Here is a 26550-nt window from a genome sequence, read left to right on the forward strand (position 1 = left end):
ATGAAGAAATGCGTCACCTCAATGAATGCGATTTCTTTGATTATTGGGCAAATAAATAATAATAAACAAGCTTAATTTGTTTCATTGTTTTTCCCAGTGATGACAAGTTTAGCTAGCATGTCATGCTAACGGCTAACGCTGTGGTTTGTTGCTATTTACACAGCAGAGCGAAATATCTGATTGAAAAAAAACCAACTAACTAATAATAACTTCTTTTTGTTTTGTCAACTAAATATTAAAATTTAACTATGAAATTATGTTTTTTGTATAAAAGCAGTATCACACTTGAGGTTGTGATCTCGACTTTGAATGTTATTCCTTCATTGTACGTCCTGGGGGGGGAAAAAAAAAATAAATCTCCATTTTGGGAGCCCCATGTCACTGTTTGCATATTTATTTCCACATTAATCACATGCCAGCCCAGCGCTGACATCAGCTACATTGTACCACATACTGGCAGCACGTACACAAACATACACTTCCAGTCCTTTACATGCTGATGATGTCATCATATACATCATATATATGTTTCCATTACATGCCCCCCCCAATACACACTACATAACATGGCCTCTGTGAATGGAAAATGAACAACATCTGGAGGTGAACACTGGAACTTGAATTGACCTATTGGGACCACTGAGGGGGTGACACTGTGTTGTGTGTGTAACGATCCTGTTTCACCTTACTTGGCTTTGAAACACATACACACGCACGCACATAGAGTGACACGGGTGGAAATGAGCTCAACTGAGTACGAACCCTCGTTTTGGGTTAGAATTCAGACACTTCATAAGGTACACCTACACAATCCAACAACATAAGGATCTAAAGTAGCCAGCTTGGTGTTATAGCTATGAAATGTACTGGATCATGTGACCCCGCGACCCCATAGTTTGTCCACCCCTGGTCAATATAGTGTTCACGTCTCCCTGCCTATTAGTTAAAGTAGCTAGTAGTAATAATAGTAGCAGTAATTGTAGTAGTAGTAGTTCACCTGGCGGCCGCTTGTTTTAGCCATGACGGGGGGAGCAGCATCCTCATTAGTTGGGAGACACGGACTCACAAGATGGAGGAATTACTTGCTGCGATAGAAAGGCGTGATCAGGCTCCTGGTTGTCTTTGTTGTTGTTAGCGTTCGCGCCAATCGTCCAAGAGTCTTGGTCGAATTCCGGAAGGTGGTGGACGACAACAGCGGAGGTGGGAGAAACTTGAGTTTGCTCAGCAGAAGGATGATTACAATGAGGCGCCCCGTTGGCGATTGACGACTGCCACTTGTTGGAGCACAACACGGCCGGGATGCTGCAAGGGCATTTAACGGTTAAAATGGACACCATTTGGCTGTTCACAATTTTGATGTTAAAGCATAAAGTTAACCAAGGCCATCTAAAAAAAAAATAATAGATACAATTTTTTTTTGAAGCTGTGTAGGGATGTAACGATAAGGGCAATATTGTGATATTGTGATATTAAAACTGCCACAATATCGTCGTCGTTATGTTCACAATCTTTAAAAGGGAAAACATCTGTAAAAAAAATAAATAAATAATAAAAATTAGGTTGATTTCTATTTCTGCAGTTCTAGCACCCTCTGGTGGTTAGTTTATTAGTGCAATTTAATTTTCATTAGAGATGTTTTTTCACAATAGACTAAAAAATTAATAAAAAAAGTTTTACAAACTATAGAATTCAATAACCAGTTATACAATTATGTTTGTTAAAAAAATAAAATAAAAATAAATATATAATTACACAAAAAGGTGGACAGGATATATTTAAAAAGTAAATATATATGTAAAGTAAAACTTAAAAAATGCATTACATAAAATGAAATTAATAATACTTTAAAAATAATAATAAAAAATAATAATAATTGGAATTGTAATATTTATATTGACAAAAATGCTAATACTAAAAAAACACACTAAAAAACTAGTAGAGACAGTATAATAATATACACAAAAAAAGATTAAATAAAATACATGTTTAAACAATATTTTTAAACACTAACCAATTTGATAAAAAATGCAAACATATTAATAATAAAACCTGTCAAAAACTTTGAATGATGGAAAAAAAATGCACCATAGTGTTACATTAAATGCATTAAAACAATGCATGTCTGTTTTGTTTTGTTTTTTGAATTTGCCCTAATACACCAAAGTAATATGACATTTGGAACCTGGCCAGCTGCTTGTGGAGCTCCAGGGCATGTTGCTTGCATTGGGCGTAGTAACACGTCTGCGCGTCTACAAAGTCGCTCAGGCTCTGCATGTGCTTGTTCTGACAAAAAAACAAACAACCTATGGGTCACTAAAACATCACAAAATGGCGTCTGTGGGCAACACGTGTTTGGTGTTCAAAACACTGAGGCAGAAAATACGCTATCCTGCAGGGTTGGAAATACGATTTACAAAGTACGTACGTGGGTGTTGCTAATTTCTCCCAGAAGTTGTCGCGTGACTTCCGACTGCCGATGGAACAAAGACTCACAGATCCTCAGCTCCATCTCCGCCTAAAAACAAATTCAATTAAAAGTGCATCAGGGGAGAATTCACAGTGCATCATTTTTTCCATATTTTATTATGTTACAGCTTTATTCCAAAATGGAATTATGGTTATTCATTTTCAACCTTCATAAATTCCATACTCAATGTCCCATAACATCAACAAAAAAGTTTTCTAGTGCCCGACTTATATTGATTTTTTTTTTTTTTTAGGCTGATGGCGATTTCAATATGTGTCAGTATAATATAATATTATATTCTTTTTTTTGTTTGTTTTTTTGTTTTTGTTTTTTTTAGCCCCCCCCCTCTTTGCGTTTCAGTATTTGTTTAACTTTGAGAGAAAAGTCAGAAAAATCGTTTTTGGTGAATTCTTTTTTTATTGGCGGGGATATTTGAACGTTATCTTTGCTTAAAGACAATAATAATTGCCCCTCAATACAAACAATAGCCCCTACCACAAAAAACACAAAATGGCCAATTTTAAAAGAGCTAATAGCCAATTGAAGTGGCCAGCCGATTAATCAGGCGGGAGAATAGAGTATTTGTTACGTTCTGAGGTTGGATCCCAAAAGCGCAGACACAAAGAATTTAACACTTTATTCGCATAACATCAAGAGGCGTAGAACAAACTGGACTAGACTAGACGAGAAACAACGAGAGTGCATCGAGAATCACGAGACGCCAAGCCCCCTTGGGCTGTGGAGATGCACAGAGGAACAGATGTAATAATCCGATGAACACACACTTCTCGATTTGGTTTAAATAGACAGTGAATTGATCGGATTGGCTGTGGCTAGACATGTGGGTAACAGGACTGACAGGACTGACATGGAATTATCTGATTGGCTGTTGAACAAGTAAAGAGATTAAAGATTCTTGTCATCACATAGCTCCTGTCATCACATAACGTTTTTCCAGTTGAAAACACATGATGGTTACATTAGTTCAAAACAGACACTTGACCTCACGGTCATGACCCAAACATGACCATTGCATGGCCCAGTCATGACAGTATTTGAAATTTTTGAAAATATATTAAAACTAAATGTTTGTTTTGTTTTGTTTTTAACTGAAGCGCTGCAAATACTGTTTGGATCCACTGAAAGTATTCACAGTGCATGAAATTTGCATGCCAATTTATTAAAAAAGAAAAAAACAATGCTAAGCCCATCCTGTTAGCTAAGATATGAAATAAAAATATTGAGCATCTCTGGAGAGATCTGAAAATGGTTCAGCAAAGAAAATTGTGTTCATAGTGTGTGCCGACTCTACTCACTCACTTGAGAGATCTCCTGCGCCCACATCTGGTCGGACAAGAGAGATTGAGAGTAAAGACGACTCAGCGACACTTTGACATTTGAGTGGATGCGTGCCGACTCACCTTCATCCAGCGAACGCGCATGAATCTGAGCATGTAGGACACGTGAGACGAGAAGTAGTCGTCCTCCATCGGGTTTGCGTTCAGGTCCTGAAGCAGCCATGGGGAGACTTTCAAGTAAATCTGCGGCTTTATCACTTCAGCTTTTATTTCTCTTTTCATATCCTGCTCACCCTGGACTCTTGTTCGGCCTCGTGAGCTTTCCTCAGTCTGCTCTTGGCTATGTCCATGTCCAGACGCTTGTTCAGCAACATCCTGCGCTCCTCCTGAACACAAACGATGTATTATGACACCAACGGGGGACCACGCATATGGACAATCCGGGCCGATTTGGACCGCTCTCATTTTAAATTTGGGTTAAAGGTGTTAAAAATTGGTGGCGGTACCTGCATTGTTCTGTATTCATACGCGCCGAAACGTCGCAGAGGACTAAGAAAATGGATGTTGGCGCTTTGGGCAAACTTCCTCTGGGCCTCGCCGAGCTGCTTCTGAGCCTCGCCGCACCTCAGCAGCGATGTTCCTGAATACAACAACACATCCCCGCCCCGCCACGGTGATGACAACATTCAGATTATTAGGATGGCGACGAGGGGGAACTCACCGTAATGGCTGTTGGTTCCCATCTCCAACCCGGCCTGAATCATCTGGTCACCCAGGAGCTCTTGAGCGCGAGGTCGAGAGGGGGCGGGCCAGTCCAGGTGTTCGTACAGTCGCTCTTCCAGCCGTGCTGCTGCTCGGCACAAAATAAAAAGTACATTAGGAAAAAAAAAAATGGTTTCAGTGACAAGCTAGATTACAAAAGCAGTCAATGCTGCCAACTTACAAAATATTCAGCAACTTTTCAAACTAGTCTAAACACAGTATTCTAATTCATATTGGATTGATGGAATATTTACACAGGTATATTTCAGCCATCCAAGGACGCTGACATTTTATGTGGCACATTCCCCTGACGTTTGATAGATGGATGATAAAACCTCATAAGTCGCCATTCATTATATTACTGACTTGTACTGGGCTGCAGCATGGCCTCCGTCTGCGAGACGATGAGGTCCGTCCAAGTCTTGGTGGCATCCACCCGGGTAAGGAGCTCCTCCAGGCCGGGGTCTAAGTCGGTCTTGTCGGCCTGGCCAAGACTCTCCCCCGTGTACTAGAAGTCACATGACGACACATCATGTTATCAGGTCTTATCGGTGGACTTTATAGTGCATTATGTTGTTTTCTTGGTAAAGCACTTTGAGTTGCAGTCTTATGATAAGGTGCTATATAAATAAAGTTCACTTTTGGCTCAAATTTGATCCATTTTGACAGCAATAAAAATGTCCTAAATGTCTTGAAATTTGATGATAAAAATGAGGCGTTTCCAGTTCAAATTTAATCTGTCTCGTGCTCTTCTAAAATGGATTTTAGATTAACCAATGTGTGTTAAATCATCGGAAAATGTAGTAGGCTTGGTGGTAGGACTCTAGAAACTTTGAATGCCATGAGTGTGTGTATTTATTTATTTTTTTAACATAGGACAGTGAAAACTGTGATTGGATGGCGACCAGTTCAGGGTGTACCCCGCCTACTGCCTGAAGCCAGCTGGGATAGGCTCCAGCACCACCCCCACCCACCCCCTAAGACCATTGTGAGGAGTAAGCGGTAAAGAAAATGGATGGACAGTGAAAAATGTGTATACACTTTCCACAGAAACATGCACCTGTTGGTCTTTGAAGGGTGAGATTTAAAAAAAATAAATAAAAAATAAATAAATAAATAAAAATTGAGAATACGTGATTAACAAACAATACAAATAGCCTTTTCTTCAAAACGTTGATTAATTATCAATTCATTAATGTCACACAGGCAATTAAAACGTTTTGGAAGGATGTGTTGTTAATAATTTGATCGAGACTAGACAATTATCATGAAGATATTCTTGACACGGGTCCAAATTAAACCAAAACAAATGCATGCATGGAAACTGAACACGCAGTTTAACCAAAACAAAAAAAAGGACGTTAGCTGGGGCCATTTTCACGTTTTGCTTTGTTTTTTTCATTCATTTATTCATATTAATTGTGTTATTTTTACCTGGACTGCCCGGTTGATGAACTGGCCGGCGTCGGCAGCCAACCGCGTCAAGTCCATGACGACGTCGGTCACCAAGGTCGAGAGGAGCGCGGTACACTGGTACGCGATGTTCAGAAGCAGAGCCGAAGTGTCCTCCTCTCTCTCCGGCAACCGAGCTAGGTAAGCGGGGTGAGTGACCGCGGGCCACCCGCTGACCCCGCCATGTTCATTTGGGTCAAGATTAGCTAGTGACGAGTTGACACAAGATGATGTCGTCGTGTTGTTTTTGTCCGTTTAGCCTTCGGTTTCGTTACACTCCTTCAGTGAGGTCGCAAAAGAATGGTCTACAAATAAAAATATGTGTGAAGAATAATGTTAAATATTTAAATTTGAAGCTTTCGTTGCGGTTGATAGACGTTTCTGAAACACCAGAGGTGATTGTTAAAATCGGCCCGTGAAGTTCCGGTATGGAGCACCAAAATAAAAGTGAAAACGGAAGTTTGTCCACAACCAGGGACTTACTACAAAAAAACAACAATTGAGTTTTGAATGTTTATAGTCCACAACGTTAATGTATATAATAGTTTTGTCTCTGGAATGCCAAGCTACTCGTTGACGTGGGGCTTATTACATGCAAATCGTTTTGAATATTGTAACTTGTTTTTGTTTCTTCTATAAACAAAAGGGTGAGGACATTTCTTAAAATAAAAATAGTGCTGCAGCAGGAGCCACGCATTCACATAGGTAAAAAAGTAACAAAAAAAAAAAACAAAAACAAAAAAAACAGTCACTTTCTGAGTTTGAAAAGTCATGACTAGCTCCAAAAATGAAATTGGCTTCAAATAAAAATAATAATAATAAAAAAAATAAAAAAAAAAGACAACAAATTCTGTCAGATCTTCTGTGGCAAAATCCTGCTACAGCTTGTCGGGGGATTAAAGAGAGCAGGTGACAGTGTGACTCCCGTAAGAAGGTTGAAGGGATTAGAACAGCCTGGCTCGCGGGCCACATATGGGATGCCACATTCGTCATTGTGGGCCCTCCAGCATTAATTACAATTTTTATTTTATATCAAGTTGATCATTGATTTGGAACAATTTTAGATATAAAATACATTTATTTGACTAAATAAATTGCTCATTATAATTGCATTAATTAAATTAAAAATGAGTGAAATCTTATGTGCGCAGGGCAGCGAAAGGATCAATTCTGATTAGGGATAGACCGATAATCGGCCCCGGCCGATTATCGGCGCCGATATTTGGCATTTTGACAAATATCGGCATCGGCCATGTTTTGAATCTGAAGGCCGATAAAGCTCACTGAGCAGGGGATACTTGCGAACGTAGCGAATTTGGGGTTTTCATCAGGATTTGTAAGATGTTCGCAGTCAGTTTTTATTTGTCGTAAACATATTTGGAACATATTCACACAATTTTTCACCGCAAAAATCTTTTTGAAACGTTTTTACGAACCCTAACAAAAACCCCAAATGAGCTACATTCACATGAATTTGTTACTCAGTGAGAAATTATATATAGTTTGAAAGAATTCCCCCCCCCCCCCCTCCCCATTTTACTGCAAATGAATATCGGCTTGAAATATCGGTTATCGGCCGACTTGACTACAAATAATCTGTATCGGTATCGGCCTTGAAAAAACCATATCGGTCTATCACTAATCTGATTGATAAATTGAAGTGAATAAAACTAAAAATTTTAATATTTACTATTAAAAAAAAAAAAAGCAAGAACGTTTTGATTTCATCGTATTTATTTCTGAAATGTATACTGGCCCGGTCGGCCCAGTGTCATTGAACTTAAAGTGACCCGACACACACAAAGTGGCGCCGGAAACAAGAACATGTACATAAATGTAATTTTTCCAAAAAAACAGGAACTAACCACAACTCGTTAACTGAGGCTTGTGAACATGAACGCAAGTAGAGGAATCAAAGTGCCCTTTTTTTTTTTTTTTTTTACAGGTAGGGGCCCCAGCCCACATACATAAGACACAGCAGCTTGTCGTCCGTGGCCTCCTGAATCAGGTAGTGCACGTGGCCCTCGATGGACAGAGGAAGTCCCAGAACTTTGTTGCGGCTCTTGATCACACCCTGGAGACGCTGCTCGATGTCGCACACGTGCGTTTTGGCCTGGCGGTTGAAGGAGACGAGTGAGTATCTCGCAGAAATTAATATTATTCTTATTCATTAGCTTTGTCTTATGTTGTAACTTGCAATGTGTCCATGTGTAAAAAAAAAAAAAAAAAATCAAAACAACAAAATGGCCAAGCTATTAGCAGCCAATTACATCAGAGTCAGCCGATGAATCAATCAGTTGTGGGCTAGTTGAGAGAATGTGAAAAGGTTCGATTCTGCACACCTTTTCATTGACGATTTCTCCGGTTTCGTTGGCCTGGATTCTGCAAAGTCCTTTGCCTTGTTTGCTCCACTCTACCAGGGGGTCATGAAGGAAGGTCTTCAGGACACTGGGAAAGAAAGAAGAATTTAAAAAAAAAACAACAACAACAAAAACAACAACAACTATTTTTTTTCTGTAGTGCATTCAAGGTTAGAAAATGTGCATTATATGTGTACAGTATTGCATTAGCAGACCTTTGAGGAATAATTTCTGTAAGATTAGAGAATCTTTTTCCGAATAATTGTTACAAAGTTTATGAGATTTTTTTTTTTTTTTTACTTTTTTACTGAAAAAAAAGTGTATATTTTCTATACAAGTATACATATATTTTTAGTAGTGCTGTCAAACGATTAAAATTTTTAATCTTATTAATCACACTTATTAATTTTGATTAATCGCGATTAATCAGCTAAATTACTTGCGTATTCGTGTAATATAAAATATAAAACACCGTAATATTTTGACATTAACGCATTTTATTATCTGAATGTCATTTGCAAACATTGATTAAATACATATACGCAATTGCATGCACGCGTTGTATTGCTCAAAACGTAACAGCATCATATCAATTGGGTGCAATTCAGCAATTATTAATTAATCAAACACAAATTATTTTTGTTTTATCTAAAGTCCCGTTGGGGTGCTTTATAAAGCGAAATTTACCACCCGGCTCATCTTGGAATAACAGGCGTAGGAAATGCCGTTAATTGACCTCATCACTGACCTGCGCAGCCTTCAATGTAACCATCCGCGGTTACGTTCAAGGCTCAAGTGCACTCGAAAAAAATAGTGCGATTAATATGCGTTAATACGTGATTAATGCGACATTTTTCTGTGATTAATTAATCTATTAACGCTTTAACTTTGACAGCCCTAATTTTTATCTAATATATACACTACTTCAAAAATATTGTTTAAACATTTTTACATTTACAAAAATGTTTTCATAATTACAAAAATATTTCTATAGTGTAAAAAACATTTTTATATTGGTAAAAAAAAAAAGGGTCTGTATTTAAAAAAAAAAAATCACAAAATGCTTTATTTCATATTCCATACCAATTTTCATGTAAAATCCATTCAACCATTTTACATAAGAATTTTCTTTTGAAAAATATTTTCAATAATATTTTTGATACAAAAATGTTAGAAATTCTTCAACAGTTTCATATGTAAAACGTATTTTTTTTAATATATTACACAGTATTTTATTCATATTAAAAAAAATAATATATTAGCCCTGACAAAGACTCAGTGAGTCGAAACGCGTGCCTCGACTCTTGCAGATTTTCATTCTTGTAATTTTATTTTTATAATGTATGTATAATTTCAAAACAATGTATCCACATATTTATATATATATATATATATATATATATATATATATATATATATATATATATATATATATATTTGTTTTTTTTTTTTTTTTTATTATTTCGAACATGTATATTATTTATTTATTAGGGGTGTGAATTGCCTAGTACCTGACGATTCGATTCGTATCACGATTCACAGGTCACGATTCGATACCGATTAATCCCGATACGAATTTATAAGTCGATTGTTGCGATTTTTTTTCATTCATATTTAGAAAATACTAATCAGTAAGCTTGTAGAGTGTAAGATTTATATGAAAATGTATTATTTATTTATCTGAAATTTCAGTCTTATAGAGGTTGTAATCTGTTTCATGTTTGAACAGCATTAAAATAAAATATTAAGGCTTAATGTTCCGTTCATATAACATTCTTCCATGCTCAAGGTGTGAATCCTAACCCGAAGTCAGACGTTTTGTTGAATATATTTCCATTAAAAATGGAAGTTTAAAAATCGATTCACACACACACACACACACAAAAAAAGGCATTGATGATAAGACGTTGAATCGGTAAGACTACCGAATGAACAATTCTGAGCTCTTAAAAAATAAAAAATAAAAAAAAATAAAATAAAAAAAGAAGATTTTTTTTTAATTGAATCGATTCGAGAATCGCGCGTTGTAGTATCGCGATATATCGCCGAATCGATTTTTTTTAACACCCCTATTATTTATTATTCATTCATTATATTTATATATTATATTTTTATATAGCTTTATTGTCACTGTTATAGGAACAATGAAAATCACTTCAACGTCTCCCCAATTTGCAGCAGTGAAGATAAAAATAAACATAAAATAATTATTCAGAGAACATTCAATTTACATAAGCAAGTCTGGAAGTTTGTCCATATTATGATATGATAGTAAGCTACATTGCATTTATTGAGATATTTATATTGATTTATCAGTATTTGTGGGTTAAGTATTTTTGGCCTATTCCTAACAGTTCCTGAGATCGTTCCCCCCACCCAAAAAAATTGGTGGGCCATATTGCATGCTAATATGGCCCACTTGTTGCCTACGCATGCTGCAAGGCATCAATTTGACATTCATCAGGTAACCTCATGAGTGGCTCCCTCTCGTCCCTCATCAGCCTCAGCGTGACTTCGCAAGCCTGCCTGAAGAGACCCTCGATGCCCATGGGCCCCATGGCGTGCACCATGTTCTGGGTCAGACGGAACGGGACCACCTCGGGGACGTCGAACGTCTCCCCCTAGATGGGAGAGATTGTATACGTGTAGGGTAAATATTAGGGCCCATATGATTAATCAGCTGGCCGATAGTACACATGAAAAAAAAAAGTGTGTTTTTGTTGAGGCTTGAACAGATAAATTCATTTAAATGGAAACAAATTGATTTGATACTATCGCAAATGGAGTTCCGAGCTTGTTCCGCGGAGTAAGTTGGCCATAAACGGGCAAACCTTATTAAAGAGGCAGTTGAAGTCCACGTGCACACACTCCCCCGTGAAGGAATCAAAGAGGATGTTCTCGCCGTGGCGGTCCCCCAGGCCGAGGATGTAGCCCACCATGGACATGACGGCTGTGGAGCGGCAGTAAGCCGAGCGACTGCTGTACCTGCAGACGCAAAAAAAAACAAACAAGAATAAGCAATCAAATAAATAAAAACATATTACAGTGAACCCCCGTGCTAACAACAGTGGATAGTGAAAATCTGTGAATTACTGACACCCATTGAAATGCATTGAGGGGGAAAAAAACCAAAACAAAATAAATGCAAAACAATTAAAACAACAGTTTTCAATAACACTAAGGAACCTCCAATATGTATTTTACACAAAAAAGGGGTTTGTCCTCCCAAATTAAAAAAAATTAAAAATAAATGAAAAAAACCCAAAACAAAGCTATGCTTGTTTAGATATCATTGTAATTTTTCTACGAGCAAAGGGGGACAAAAAATCCATAAAAATTGGAAACATAATTCTATTTTAAGATCATATCTCCAAGCCCGTTAAGAAAGACTCGAGTTAAAATTCAATCATCTTTTAAAGGGATAACTTGACTCATTGAACAAGTTTCACAAGTGAAAAGTTAACATTTTGTCCAGAATGAATTTGATAACTTCATTATTTTTTATGTACAATTATACCATTAAAGAGTAATTTTTGTACTTGCTGTCGACTGATGGTGACATCACCGGTGCTGAGGAAGTAGGTAACGACCAATCATGGCTCAATTTCCCAGAGGAAGCCATCCCAAAGGGATCAATAAAGTCAAGTCTAAGTCTAAGTATCACTTTAGCAAAAACTGGCTGAACTGAAAGACTTCCTGTTTTCATTCTTTCTAATTTGCACTGTGGCAAACTAAATAGTGTCCTACCTTCTTGTGGTCAACAGTGGAATTACACCCAACATAAACAGGATGCAGAATAAAATAGTTGTAAAAATAAACGGGGAAAAAAAACAATTCTGCCAAATAGTGGGACTGCAAACTTGGAACCCGTGACGTTGGTGGGTTTACTGTACTTGTCATTTTTAAAATCATGTCATCAGGATACACATAAGCGTTTGCACCGTACCACGACGTGGGGTCGGGGAAGTTGCGCAGGAACCACTGGTAGAAGACGGGCGGGTGACGGGCGCACAGCACCTCCTTGTGCATCCGGAGCCGCTCTTCCAAAGGGGTGGTCTTGGGCAGGATCATCTTCTTCAACTCCTTGCCCGACAAGTAGATGCCTGAAAGGAACGCCGACGCCACGGCTCAGTGCTTGGCTGCCCGGCTGACATCCGTAAAAGCTGACATGGTGGCGTTGGGCATACCTCTCTCCTTGTACAGCCTGGTGAGGATGTGCCGGAGCCCCGCCGTGTTGTTGACCCACTCGATGATGCCGCACTCCTCGTTGAGCGGGATGACGGCGTAGGTGCGGATGTGCAGCTCCCGGCGCCGGGACTCCGCATCCTTGCGCAAGCACTATGCATACACATATTATTTATTTGAGTAAATAAAGTACCCTAATGGAGGACCAAAACTGCCAACATTAAAAATAAATAAATGAATGAATAAATTAATTTAAAAAAATACAAAAAAATCAATCAATAAATAAAAAGTGAAAATTAAAACACATATAAAAATATAATTAAAACATTAAATACAAAACAATACACAGGACTGTCTCAGAAAATTAGAATATTGTGATAAAGTTCTTTATTTTCTGTAATACAATTAAAAAAACAAAAATGTCATACATTCTGGATTCATTACAAATCAACTGAAATATTGCAAGCCTTTTATTATTTTAATATTGCTGATTATGGCTTACAGCTTAAACAAAACTCAAATAATCTATCTCAAAATATTAGAATATCATGAAAAAGTATACTAGTAGGCTATTCAACTTGAATCGTCTAATTAACTCGAAACACCTGCAAGTGTTACCAAGTGAATTCAGAATGTATGACTTTTTTTTTTTTTTAATTGCATTACAGAAAATAAAGGACTTTATCACAATATTCTAATTTTCTGAGACAGTCCTGCATATAAATGGAAATACAAACAACAATATCCATAAATAAAAGTAAAAAATAAATAAAAAAATAAATGAGATTCAAGAGATAAATATAAAAATAAATGTGGTTAAAACTAAATGTGGAAGTCGTGGTGACAGTGGACAAGATAGTCATCCATTATATTATATTATATTATATTATATTATATTATATTATATTTATTTGTTGTATTTAATTTTTGAATTATATTTTTTATTTTCACTTTAATTAATTAATTAATGGCAGTTTTGGTCCTCCATAACCCCTAACTTGCCAGTGGGGAAAACAAAAACAGTATATAATATTCTTTAATGTTGTTAGAAAAATGCACAATATAATAAAACACCCTCTAGTAGACACCTGATATTAACTCATTTGCTCCCAATAACTTATATATATATATATATATATATATATATATATTATTATTTTTTTTTTATGTTTTAAGTGTCCCAAAGACGTATATTATACGTTGTTGTTTTTTTTTTTGTTTTTTGTTTTTTTTAAGCTAGAGCATACAGAAGGCTTTGATGCAGCCTCACAACTGCAAAGAATAGTTGAAGAAATGGTAGTTATTACATAAACGGCCAGCAGGTGGCAGCATAGCAAAGTAGATCAACCAGGGCCATGTTGAAAAAAAAGCTCAATTACAATTCTAAATGGATTTGCGAAAATTGATTAATCTTAGCTATATTCTAATGTTAATTGCTGCAAAACAGAAACTGATAGAAATATACTTTTTTTGTCTTTATGAAAGAAGAGACTTTAATCTTTCTTTTGATAGGTTCCATGTTTTCATAGCAATAAATCACTATTCTGTCGGCCTTGCAAAATCAGTCAAAATCCAGTAAAACAGCCGGGAGCGAACGGGATTGCTTCTGTGAAAATGGCTGGGAGCAAATGAGTTAAACTGCACTTGCCACAATGCACAGGGTGCGGCACGTAATTATGAGCACCTTGTTAATGAGGCAATTGAACTCCATGAGCCTGCAGTCCTTCCGCAGGTCGTCTTTGGGCTTGCACATCATGGTGTAGCTGCGCCCGTCTGACCCCCTCAGACTGATCTTCTTGGGCTTCTGCAAGGAGGCCAAGATCTCCACCTAGGCAAACAGAACACCATTCATTTTAATTTCAACTTCAATTATTATTCACATAACTCATATAAAAGTACGACAAATGATTTGACTTAATGTGTTAGTCACACTTGTCAGTTAGTTGACTAAAGTAGTTGCCACTACTTTCGGTAACTGGTCGACAAGTAAAATGGTTTGTGACAGCCCTAAAGTAGCCACTAAAGAACAACAACAACAACAAACAACACATTGACCTAACAGATAAACTCAAAGATGAATAATCCAGCCTTGTCTTCCAACACCTTACTTGGTCTTCGAAGCTGTCCAGGTAGACCCAGTGTCCCGGAAAGGCGTCGTGGCTGGTGTTGGCCCCGCCGGTGTAGGGCAGCGTGGGAATGAGCACGGACTGCAGCGGGATGAGGATCTGGCTGAAGGTGGGCTCCTCCACCAGACGCTTCAGATGCTTGAAGTGGACGCTCATGCTAAACTTGCTGCTGTCGTTATTCACCTAAGAGAAAACAAATCAAATTGATTCATTCCGAGTTTTATTTTGAGCACTGCGTACACCGACAACATGGCGCCAAATAGTCAATATTACCAACTTGGAATACATACATTAAGAGTTGTTGAGGCACTTGTATATTAAGTCCAGGTACCATTGTAATTTCCTGTGAAAATGATGACTCACCTGCTTGTTGCAGAGCTCCACCAGCTTGTCGGTGAGCCTGTTGGCGTCGCTGACAAACTTGTCCAGAGATTGCTTGAGGCTGATGGCTTTTTTCAGGATCTGATTGCAGCGGTTCATGCGGGTGGGATAGGACGACTGAGGGAGATGGGGCAAGAAAATCTTCATCAACCATCAGCATGCAGTAGAATACAGATGACATTCACAAACATGTCAATTTTTCTGGAGAGCAAAACTAAAATCATTGGCGGAAATTGTTTATGTGCTCTTCCTGTTGAAAGCTAAAGATCTTCCTTCACTGTAAAGTTAGCGGTAGCGTTCAATGACACGCAAATAATTGAAATTTAGTCTGGACGCGTCGCTAATTTTGAAGCTAACATTAGCGGGAACGTTAGCATATAATGTACAAAGCTAACAGAGGAAATAATGGACTGGAATCTAACTTTGGACGATAATGCTGAAGTTAACTTTTTAACTAAGCTAACATTGTAGCTAACAATGGTTGCTAAAGATACTCTCTTTAAACTTATACCATTAGGAGTAACAGTGGAATCTGACTTAGGAAGCAGAAGTTGAGGCTAACATTCGAGGCAACATTGGAATCTAATAATAATGCTGAAGCTAACTTTTTAAGCTAACCTTTAAGCTAACAATAGTCGCTAAAGTTACTCTTTTTAAGCTATACCATTAGAAGTAACATTGGAATCTGATTTAGGAAGCAGATGTTGATGCTAATATTGGAGGCGACATTGGAATCTAACATTAAATAATAATGCTGAAGCTAACTTTTTAAGCTAACCTTGAAGCTAAAAATGGTAGCTAAAGTTACTCTTTTTAAAACTCTTTGACTGCCAGGCGTTATAAAAACAAAACAAAAAAATCCACAGTGCCAGCCGCTTTTGAGCATTTTAACTCATCTTTCAAGGCAAAAAGAATATTGTTTGCCTTTACTACATATACAAAGTGGCTACCAAATGAAAGATCGCATTCCATTCATTGGAATTTTACTAATCATCATGAAACGTCTTTGGCAGTCAAAGAGTTAAGCTAAGCCATTAGACGTAACATTGGAAGCTGACTTAGGAAGCAGAAGTTGGGGCTCACGTTCGAGGCAACATGGAATCTAACATTAAACAATAATGCTGAAGCTAACCTTTTAGGCTAACCTTGAAGCTAACAATGGTCACTAAAGTTACCCTTTTGAAGCTATATCATTAGAAGTAACATTGGAAGCTGACTTAGGAAGCAGAAGTTGAGGCTAACATTAGAGGCAACATTGGAATCTAACATTAAATAATAATACTGAAGGCTAAGCTAACTTTTTATGCTAACATTGAAGCTGACAACGGTTGTTAAAATTGGTCTTTCCTAGCTATACTGAAGTAACATTGGAATCTGACAAGTCAAAACAAAATAAAAAAAAAATAGCTATAATGAAAAAACTATTTTAACCCTGCTCGGCACCAAGAAGCCACTAGGTGGTGCTAAAGCACCACTGCCATATGGGAAAGCCCTTTAGCACGAGCACAAAACGTGTTTTTTTTAATATACACCATTATATAATTTTATATATACACTAACTCTTAAGCATCTATTAAACTCAAACGTACCTTGGACACGGCCGTCATGAGCCACATGGCCTGTTGCGGGTACGCCAAGAAGACTTTGGCCACGATGGCCATGAGGACGGTGAAGACGTCGTCGTTGGAGTGGCACACGCGGGAGATGAGCTGCGAGAAGGCGGTGAGGAACTGGTAGGGAGCCAGGTTGTCACAGTGCTCGCTCATCATCGCGTTGATCTTGGACAGCTCCTGACGCATCTGCCGGTCGGCTCTCCCGGCTTCAAAAGAGGAATACAGGGAAATTACGGAACACCACGACACGCTCGGGACAATTGACTCAAATATTTTTTCACTGTTCTCTTTGCAAATAAAGTCTATCAATTGATAAAATGGATTAATCGCCCGGTCCTACTGTGAAATATACAAACGACAATAATGCACACATGTATCTGAAACGATTGGCCAACGTACCTTTCTCACACTCGCACACTTTGGCTCCAAAGTCCAACCAGAGGGAGAGCATACGGGGCATAGCCTGGTAGATGTACTGGTTCCCATACTGCAGCGCTCTGGATCAAAATAAACAAGTTGTCAAGATCTCTAGTTTTCCTTTTAATACTTTTTTTTTTTTTTTGTACAAAGTAGATCTTACTTTCCAAAATAGGTGACAATGTATCTGATGAGGTTCCCTTGCTTCTCCATCTTGTTGTCGGTCACCATTGGCATGACTTTGTCGTAGTACTTTGCCAGGTAGAAGTTGCCATCCTCCCACTCAGGTAGAAGGTTGGTCACATCCTTGACAAAAAATAAATAAACAAAAGGCATCACTAAAAGCTGGTCGGACTCTTGCGCCTTGTACTCTTCTGTAAATGACAACCTTGTACGTTTTCATGACGGCGTTGGACTCAAAGTTGGCCGTCTCCTCCATGAAGCGGCCCACCAGCAGCATGGCTCGGCCTTTGGTCTGCAGGTCGTGAGGGTCCGACGGGGGCTCCTCGTTGGGGAAGCACTGGGCCACGCCCTTCTGCAGCACCATCAGCGCCTGGTGGACGTCGCCCTGGCCGCCCGGCGCAAATGCAAGCAGAAAAAAAACAAAAAACAAAACGTTTCTTCAAAATTTTTGTTGTATTTGGTCATTATAATTTATTTAAATGTAGAAAATAAGCATTTAAAATAGTTATCAAAATTATACAAATGCAAGTATATAGCTATAAAATATATTAAAACTAGAGCTGTCTCAAAACCGATTTAACGAATGGGACAAAATGATATCAAGATATGTATGGCAGGGGAAAAAATCGAGGGTGTCTTTTAAGACTTTGCAATTAGCAAAAGAGAAGGGAGGATGGGGCCTCCCATCTTTGAAGAACTATTATAGGGCGGCACAGATGAAGGTGTTGATGAACTGGTGTGATGCATCCTATGACTCACAGTGGAAAAATATTGAAGAGAAAATCCTTCCTCTCCCAATACAGGCAACTCTGGCTGATGCAAACATTCAATACTACATTGACAGAGTAGAAAACCCATGGGTGCAATGCACTCTTACCATTTGGAAAGGCATAGTAAAGGAGTATAATTTGAAAAAAGATATTGTAATGTCAAAATGGTTTGCCTATGACTCTGATTTTTTACCAAACAAAATGGATACCCGTTTTAAAACCTGGACTCATAAAGGGATAACAACTTTGAGTAAATTGATTCAGGATGGGAAAGTGGTCAGTTTTGAGACAATTGCACATAAATATTCTTTGGAAAGGCAGGATTTTTATCGATATTTGCAATTACGTCACTATATAGACAAAAATGTCACTGTGATTCCTGAGATTAATAAGGATTTATTGCAACTATTTAGAAATTCTTACAATGGAAAGACAAATACTAAGCTTATTTCCTTCTGGTACAGATGGCTAACAAGTCATAATACACATTTAACTAAACATGTGAGAACAAAGTGGGAGAAAGACACGGGAATAAGCATATCAGAAGAGGAATGGACTACAACATGGAAGCTTGTGTGGAAATCAACCAACTCCTACAAATGGAAAGAATTTGGATGGAAAACTCTAATAAGGTACTTTATCACACCATGTCAGACTACACACTACGATGGATCCCCTTCTACGTGTTGGAGAAAGTGTGGAGCTCAACGAGCAAATCATTTTCATATACTATGGGACTGTCCACTCATTAGACACTACTGGAAGGAAATTCATGGTGCACTACAAGACATTTTTGATTGTGTCTTTCCATTTGGAATGAAGACTGTGTATTTTGGATGTCTATTTCAGGATTGGAGTAGAAAAGATAAATATTTACTAGGTACTTTATTGATTGCAAGCAAAAAAAAGGATAAAGAAAAAATGGTTATCACCGGATATCCCTGATATGTCAACATGGTGGGCTATAGTAACAAATATTTACGAAATGGAAAGATTAACATCAATTGTGAATCAGAACCATGGTTGGTTTGAGAAATGTTGGGAAAAATGGTTACGGTACATTAAAATAAAAAATCCCACTTTAATTCTAAACTAGGATAATCTGGAAAATATTTATGGTCACTCCCTGATGTTCTTGATGCTATATTGGTTATATTGTTTAGTATTTTATTTTATTTTTATTTTTTGGTAGTTGTTGTTGTTTTATTTTTAGATGGGACTTGTTTGTTTTTCTAGAGAGATGAATGATGATATGCATATTCTTGCATGTGTGAATTGTACCCATCTGTTAAAGTCTGTAAAGTTACAAATAAAGAATTAAAAAAAAAAAAAAAAAACTAGAGCTGTCAAACGATTACATTTTTTAAATCAGATTAATCACATCTTAGAATTTTGATTAATCATGATTAATCACTGACTTAAAAAGGCTTTTTTTCCCCAAGATATTTTGCCCGCTAAATTTGAAGCGCACCTGTTATGTGTTAATTTTTTCAACATTTAATGCTATGAGGACATCTTCAAAAATTTATATCCGCTGCACACGCTCATCCTGCTTTTTCTAATCAATTAATTATTTACATAATTTAAAATGGGAAAAAAAAAATGACCTACGGCATATGTAAACATTTATTAAATGCTTTACTTGCTCAAACTCCAACAGCTACCTTTAATGTAACCATTCACTGTCGGCTTAAAAAGAATCAGCTGCGGTCAAAATTAATAGTGTGATTAATCTGTGGTAATACAATGATTAATGCGATAATTTTTTGTGATTAATTAATTAGTTAATGCTTTAACTTTGACAGCACTAATTAACTCATTCACTCCCAACCATTTTCACTTTAAGGTGTTTTCCTGGATTTTGACTGATTTTTCAAGGCCCGCGAAATATTAATGTTCTATTGCTATAAAAATATGGAACCTACCAAAAGAGAGATTAGAGTCTCTTCTTTTATCAGGGAAAAAAAAAGTATGTTCCTATCTGTTTCGGCTGTGCAGCAATTAGCAATAGAACATAGCTACGTCTCATCGGTTTTCACAATGCTGCTTCGAACTGTGGGGAAATCAGCTTGTTTTAACATGGCCTGGTTGATCTCTTATACTCTGCTGCCACTCAACCATTTTCTGCAGTCGAGAGACTGCATCAAAGCCTTCTCTATGCTCTGGCATAAAAAAAACAAAACAATAAAAAACGTATAAATACGTCTTTGGGACAATTAAAACATTTAAAATATGACGTATTTATACGTTTTTGGGAGCTAATGAGTTAAAATATTATTTCATATTTTTACAAATATTTCTATTTCGCAACAATTGCTCTGCTAAAGTTTAATGGTCTATTGCCCTTCGTTTACGTAGCGTAATGTGTAAAAAAAACACAAATATACGACAATGGACTGCAGCAGCCTGGTTAACGGCGAGCTTATGTGGCGGCCATATTGGTAGGGGCTAATTTCCCACTAAAGGCAATGCATTTACATTGAAATTAAGTCCTAACTTGCTCATTTTTCAACCGATTATCACGAGGTTTACTTTTTTTATTTTTTTTTATTTTTTATCAACATCAAGAAAAGTACATTTTACTCTGCCGGATCACATGGTCTTTCTATATTTTCAACTTTTGTGAGTGGTTCTGGAATATACGCTGACATCCTTCCTACCTTGGACCAAAGCCACTTGGCCTTCTCGGTGAGCAGCTCGGCCAGGTGCGTGTTCTCAGCGTTCAGGAGCGCGTTGAAGGCCGTTTGGTGATGTCCGGCCTTCCTGGCCACCCGGGCGCTCTGGAGCCAGCACTCGCCCACCAGCTTCTGGTTCGTAGGTCTGGAAATGGCAAAGACCATAAACAGGTTATATTGCACAAATTGTGCACATAGGAAGTAGTAATTTCGGGGGGTATTATTATTATCATCAATATTATTAATCCAGACATCGTAATTCCAAAGCGTTCGCCTGCTTTTTATTACAACTGTGTTCATGTGACAGCATCTAGAATGGTCTATGAGATAACCACATTTACCGGACGTTTTTTTGTTCCTACTTGAGCGAGGTGTTCAATTATCACGAAGTAGCATCGATAGGTGATATCAGTTTGTGCGTTATTACTTTGACTGCAGGCTCAGCAGGGCACGGCGGAGGGCCAGGATGGGCTCTTTGGCCCGAAAGGATTTCTGGGTCATCTCCAGCCGATCCGACCAATGAGAGGGAAGCTGTCTGAGGCCAGGGGAGGAGCCTCCCTCGCTCCTCTGTAGCTCAGTGAACGTGTGCTCCAACTCGCTCAGCATGTGCAGCCTGATACCACACGAACAATGAACAGAAAAGTGGGGAAAATACAGTTATGACAACATGAATAAAATGGAAAACAGTTCTTGTGTTTTTTTTAATTGTTTTATAACTGTTGCAATAATTAAAAATCATTGTCATTATAATAAAATAAATAATATATTTTATTTATAATGCCCTTTACATCAAAGCAAAGAAAATGGTGAGCATTTTTATTTAAAAAAAAAAAAAAAAAAGGTTAAGGGTGTTGTACGTAGAAATTTGAGGATTTTTTAAAAATCCAATTTGGAATTAGACTGTAAAATATACAATTTGGAAAAAGTGAAGTGCTGTCAACACTTACTAAATCCATATGCACATTTCTTAGTTAAAAAACATTGATTTTAAAAATTATGTTGTTAGGGAAGGTTTGTGTGGACAAATAATGGATTTTTTTAAATCCATTATTTAATAAGATTATTATATAAAATGAAGAAAAAGATCATTGCTATGAACACTTTTACTGATGAAATATACATACATTATTTCTTAATTTTTATTTTTAACTCATTCACTGCCTTTGACAAGTATACTTGTCAATTGTATTTTTTAGAGCGGTGCTAAATGGGGGCGAATCTGAGCATGCTCCACTGTAAATATCAAACTTGGAAACAACTTTACTGATGCCCAACCACCGGTAGATGACATCATTGCCCCATTTTATAGGAAATAAACACAGTTTCAGAGTCCATGGGAGAAATGGCTGTATTTTGGCAAACCTACATTTTTCTGCTGTCAATTATAAAAGAACGGGACGGGACAAAAAGTAGGGAGTCTATTCTGTTATTTGGTAGATTCGGTTTATATATAATTATTGAATATAATATCACGTGAGTATTGGAAATGTAAAAAATTTCTATAATGACTGGCAGTGAATGGGTTTTAATAAAGTCATTAAAAAAATAATGCTAAAAAGTCATCAAATTTGGAGTCAGCCTATAAATATGCCAAAATGTGGGAAATGTGAATACTTTCCGAGTGCACAATTCAGAAAGAAAGCCAACAACAGACCTGACGATGTACTCGTATCCTCTCTGATATGAGCCGCACTCGTAGCTGGTGGCCGACAACGGGACCACCTGCTCTTTCCGGACCAACTTCAGTTTCTCGGAGAAGGCTTCGCCATCTTGCTTCTTGGCCGCCAGCAGCAACTGACCCAGTCGCACTCCCCACGTGCTGGAACGGAGGTCTGTGGGCACGTTTGCATTAACATCACACATGGGTCATATTAGCTAAGGGAAAATCTGGATAATAATAAGTTAAAAAAATAAATAAAAATCAGTCATGAACAATGGCTTATTTCAATACCCGAACTCAAATAGTCCTCCAGCAGGTCCCATTTGCCCAGCTTCCAGGCAGCCTCCACTCTGTAGGCGTTAAGTTCCGAGGTCCACTGCTGCCTTAACGCGGCATGTCAAAGTCGACGTGAATATCAGTGTAGCAGGGCAGGGGGTGAAAAATTAACTAGCGTGGTCCTAACAGACTAAATACATATCATATAACTTTTAAAAAATACAATAAAAAAAGGTTTTAAAGGGATAACTTGACTCACTGAACAAGTTTCACCAGTGAAAAAAAAGGTAATATTTTGTCTAGAATGTATTTGACAAAGTAATTTTTCTACTTGCTGTCGACTGATGATGACATCTCCTGTGCTGAGGAAGTCAGTAATGGCCAATCATGGCTCACCTGTTTTCTGGGTTTGAGCAGTAAACTGAGCCATGATTGGTCGTTACTACTTCCTCAGCGCAGGTGACGTCATCATCAGTCGACAGCAAGTAAAAAAAAATACTTTTTATTAAAGGTATTAATTGTGCATGAAAAATAATGAAGTTACCACATTAATTATAGACAAAATATTAACTTTTTACTGCTGAAAATGGCTCAATGAGTCAATTATCCCTTTAAAAATGTATGCATAATAATGTTATTTTTAGCGGCATTACATCCCTAGAAGATAATCGTGCGCCTGTAAAAGTAATTTAAGGATTTATGATTATGGCTAGACTGTGTGCAGATGTCCCTTCAATGCCATTTAGCTCAATTTACGGAGTCCAATAGAGCCAGGAAGGATTTTTTGTAATGTTCTTGTCCTAAGGTAAAGTACGTACTTGTCTGCCAGCACTCCATTAACCTGCGTGATGACTGTGGACAGCTGGCCCAGGCCCAAGCGGGACGTCATGACGCCGTGATAGTGGCCGATCTACACAGCGGGACAAAGTGAACAAGGTGATACAATCTACAGGACGTTTTTGACGATGAATGTTGAAGAACTGACACTGAACTAAAGCGCTGTGGAATTGCCAGAAATTGCAATGTTGAAATGTGGAATGGGAGACTTTCGGATGGAATGGTTTGAAACAGTAAAGAAATGCGGACGGGTGTGGCACATCTGTAAAACACCTCTTAACTCATTTGCTCCCAATAACTTATAAATATGTTTTTTTATGTTTGAAGTGTCCCAAAGACGTATTTATACATTTTTTGTTTTTTGTTTTTTGTTTTTTATACAGAAGGCTTTGATGCAGCCTCTCAACTGCAAAGAACGGTTGGGGAAATGGTAGTTATTACACAAACGGCCAGCAGGTGGCAGCAGAGCAAAGGAGATCAACGAGGGCCATGTTGAAAAAAAGCTCACAATTCCTCACAATTTTAAATAGATTTGTGAAAATTGATGAAACTTAACTCATTCAAACCCAAAAACGTATAAATACGTTTTGAATACTTTGCCCTGCACTCCGAAAAACATATTTATACGTTTTTATTATTATTTTTATGCTAGAACATACAGAAGGCTTTGATACAATTTCTGACATGAAAAGGTCACTTAAAGCAATGGTATTTATTACAAAAAATGGCTAGCAGGTGGCAGCAGAGTATAAGAGATCAGCCAGAGCATTGTTGCAACAAGCTCTTTTTGTCATTGTTTTCACCAGGAATGTGAATAATGATGAAACATAGCTATATTCAAATGCAAATTGCTGCAAAACGTTAACAGATGAAAATATACTTTTTTCCTGATGAAAGAAAATACTTTAATCTTTCTTTTGATTGGTTCCATGTTTTTATAGCAATAGAACACAATATTCTGTGGGCCTTGCAAAATCAGTCAAAATCCAGGAAAACAGCCGGGAGTGAACGGGATTGCTTCTGTGAAAATGGCTGGGAGCGAATGAGTTAATTTGAGTTTTGTGAACGTGATAAAAAGTTCTGTAGAAGTCCTGGATCCAGAAAGCAGTTGTCTACCTGGTCGGACTGGAGCTGTATGGCGTGGTCGTAGCATGCGGTGGCATCCTGCAGAAGGCCGATGCTCTCGTGCTCCAGGATCTGTTCCCGCAGCGACGGCTCCACCCGCCTCAGGGCGTCCACTCCCCTCAAGCCGTCGGGCTCGTGCATGGCGGCGTACAGAGTCTGTGGCGGGAAAGAAGCTAAAGTTTTAGGACAGAGGCGTATGGGACACGAGCCCAAAACTATCATATTTTGAAAGTTGGTCATTCTGATGCCAGGTTCAGTATTTGGTGGCGGTATCAGCTGGTTTTAAGTGACCGCGGCGGTCTCACCTGCAGGAAGCTGAGGTGGTCCTGGATGTTCTCTTTGCCCTCCAGGATGTAGGCTTCAAAGTGCATGAGGGCGCGTGTGTAGGCCTTGGAGCGCAGCGACGCCTTGGCCATCACATCCTGCGGGATGCCCTTGAGGAAGGTCACCACGCACTGGTACTCGCCACTCTCTGCTACGAGAACCAAAAAAATACAAATATATATGTAATAAAATTAAATTCTATTAAATATGATACTAACATGGATAAAAATAACAAATGTAAAAATAGAATTTGCTAGATGTAAGATTGTTAGAGGTTTTATAATTTATTTTAAAAAATATGTTGCAAATATATTTTATGGATTTTTTTTACACATTTAAAAAATTTCCATATTTAAATTTATTTATTAGAAATATATTTGTCTATTTTTTTTAAACATGTCTCAATTTCATTTCAACGTATTAAAATGTGCTTAATTAATTTTTAAGACGTAAATATATATATTTAATCTTCTTAATTTTGTTTGAGGGATTGTAATATATCTTTAAAATACTTTAAAATGAAAGTTTTATCATTTATTTACTGTATTGAAACGTATTTTCCATCCATCCATCCTAAATGCTTATTCCTCACAAGGGTCGCGGGGGTTCTTTTTTTATTTATTTTTGTAAATACTGTAATTCATAAACATATTTGTTAATTTGCTACTATATATGCTTAAACCTTTCTTTTTTTTAATTATTATTATTTTGGCATTCTTGGTCCATTACGTGTTCAAATTTTTTTAAGATAAATATGCTTAAACTTTTCAATTACTTTTGTTTGAATTTCTACGTATATTTTAATATACTTCAAAATATATTTACAATTTGATTTTTTTTAAATTAAAATATCTGTTCAAATTGACTTTTTTTTTTTTTTTTTTAAATATGTCAAGTCAAGTTTCAAGTCAAGTCAAGTTTATTTATATAGCCCTTAATCACACAAAAGTCTCAAAGGGCTTCACATGCCCACAGTTGACAAATAGTAACGACATCCCCTGATCAATATAATAAATATATCTATTTTATTTCAAGATATTTTTACTTGAACCAAAAAAATAAATAAATGTAATATATTTACATAGTACTAAGTAGCCACAAATGATTAAAAGTCAACACAATTTTATCAACTCTGGCACCTGCTTGATTTATTAGTATGAAAAATAAAAAAGGCTCATTTAACACCCATGAAATGAAAGCTGAGTTTGCTTCCTTCTCATCGCACGTGGATTTGTTTCAATTGAAATTGGTACCGCTGTCGCTGGGCTCGAGGTACAGGATGCGGCGGGTCCGCTGGGTGAGGTGCGACAGCATGCTGAAGACCGTCTGAGTGCTGAGCTGCCAACGGCTGGAGGCCGTCTCCTGGACACACTCTTCGCACTCCGTCAGCACGACCAGCATCTCCTTTGTCACCTGGAGGAAAATGCACAAGAGTTTTGCCTTCAAAACAATGCAAAGAATGAAACCATTTGTCATTCAATTCAGTTGTCATTATGCTGCTTCTTCTGCACTGCACACCTTGGCCACCTGGAGGCAGTATAAAACCAGGAGGCTTCACAACTTCTCAGCAGTAATGTTAGTAGTCATATATTAATTATGTTTATGAGTTTTCTTATATTCGCTATGTAGGGTGACCACT

At 37.5% G+C, this 26550-nt stretch overlaps 2 protein-coding genes and 1 long non-coding RNA gene across 4 annotated transcripts in view; 1 reads left to right on the plus strand and 2 right to left on the minus strand.

The window, feature by feature from the left end:
- Window positions 1–378: 378 nt before the first annotated feature.
- LOC144032283 (endophilin-B1-like) lies at window positions 379–6412 on the minus strand. Its single transcript, XM_077540040.1, has 10 exons — window positions 5962–6412; window positions 4894–5035; window positions 4487–4615; window positions 4272–4405; window positions 4059–4151; window positions 3889–3975; window positions 3788–3811; window positions 2426–2515; window positions 2183–2283; window positions 379–1302 (listed from the first exon to the last, which is right to left on the minus strand). Exons 1-10 carry the CDS (start codon window positions 6016–6018, stop codon window positions 1044–1046), a joined length of 1116 nt encoding a protein of 371 aa, XP_077396166.1. The 5' UTR covers window positions 6019–6412; the 3' UTR covers window positions 379–1043.
- LOC144032285 (uncharacterized) lies at window positions 5930–13109 on the plus strand. Its single transcript, XR_013287745.1, has 3 exons — window positions 5930–6120; window positions 7925–8112; window positions 10841–13109. It is a non-coding gene; the product is annotated as an uncharacterized LOC144032285 (long non-coding RNA).
- atr (ATR checkpoint kinase) overlaps window positions 7880–26550 on the minus strand; it is a 42320-nt gene continuing 23649 nt past the window's right edge. Inside the window, exons 28-48 of one of the 2 annotated variants that reach the window (XM_077540036.1) lie at window positions 26165–26324; window positions 24893–25059; window positions 24579–24743; window positions 23444–23535; window positions 22641–22732; window positions 22344–22521; window positions 21117–21302; window positions 20675–20834; window positions 17450–17629; window positions 17225–17367; window positions 17044–17141; window positions 16621–16850; window positions 15014–15148; window positions 14633–14833; window positions 14209–14352; window positions 12527–12677; window positions 12286–12442; window positions 11171–11324; window positions 10809–10960; window positions 8322–8427; window positions 7880–8092 (exon numbers count right to left, since the gene is read on the minus strand). In XM_077540036.1, the coding sequence (XP_077396162.1) occupies window positions 7919–8092; window positions 8322–8427; window positions 10809–10960; window positions 11171–11324; window positions 12286–12442; window positions 12527–12677; window positions 14209–14352; window positions 14633–14833; window positions 15014–15148; window positions 16621–16850; window positions 17044–17141; window positions 17225–17367; window positions 17450–17629; window positions 20675–20834; window positions 21117–21302; window positions 22344–22521; window positions 22641–22732; window positions 23444–23535; window positions 24579–24743; window positions 24893–25059; window positions 26165–26324 (3225 nt within the window). In that variant the 3' untranslated portion in view covers window positions 7880–7918. Of the gene's footprint in view, window positions 8093–8321; window positions 8428–10808; window positions 10961–11170; window positions 11325–12285; window positions 12443–12526; window positions 12678–14208; window positions 14353–14632; window positions 14834–15013; window positions 15149–16620; window positions 16851–17043; window positions 17142–17224; window positions 17368–17449; window positions 17630–20674; window positions 20835–21116; window positions 21303–22343; window positions 22522–22640; window positions 22733–23443; window positions 23536–24578; window positions 24744–24892; window positions 25063–26164; window positions 26325–26550 lie in introns of both variants that reach the window. The other variant, XM_077540034.1, reaches the window with a different exon arrangement.

Source organism: Festucalex cinctus, chromosome 12 (genome assembly GCF_051991245.1).
Source record: "Festucalex cinctus isolate MCC-2025b chromosome 12, RoL_Fcin_1.0, whole genome shotgun sequence".
Taxonomy (NCBI): Eukaryota; Metazoa; Chordata; class Actinopteri; order Syngnathiformes; family Syngnathidae; genus Festucalex; species Festucalex cinctus.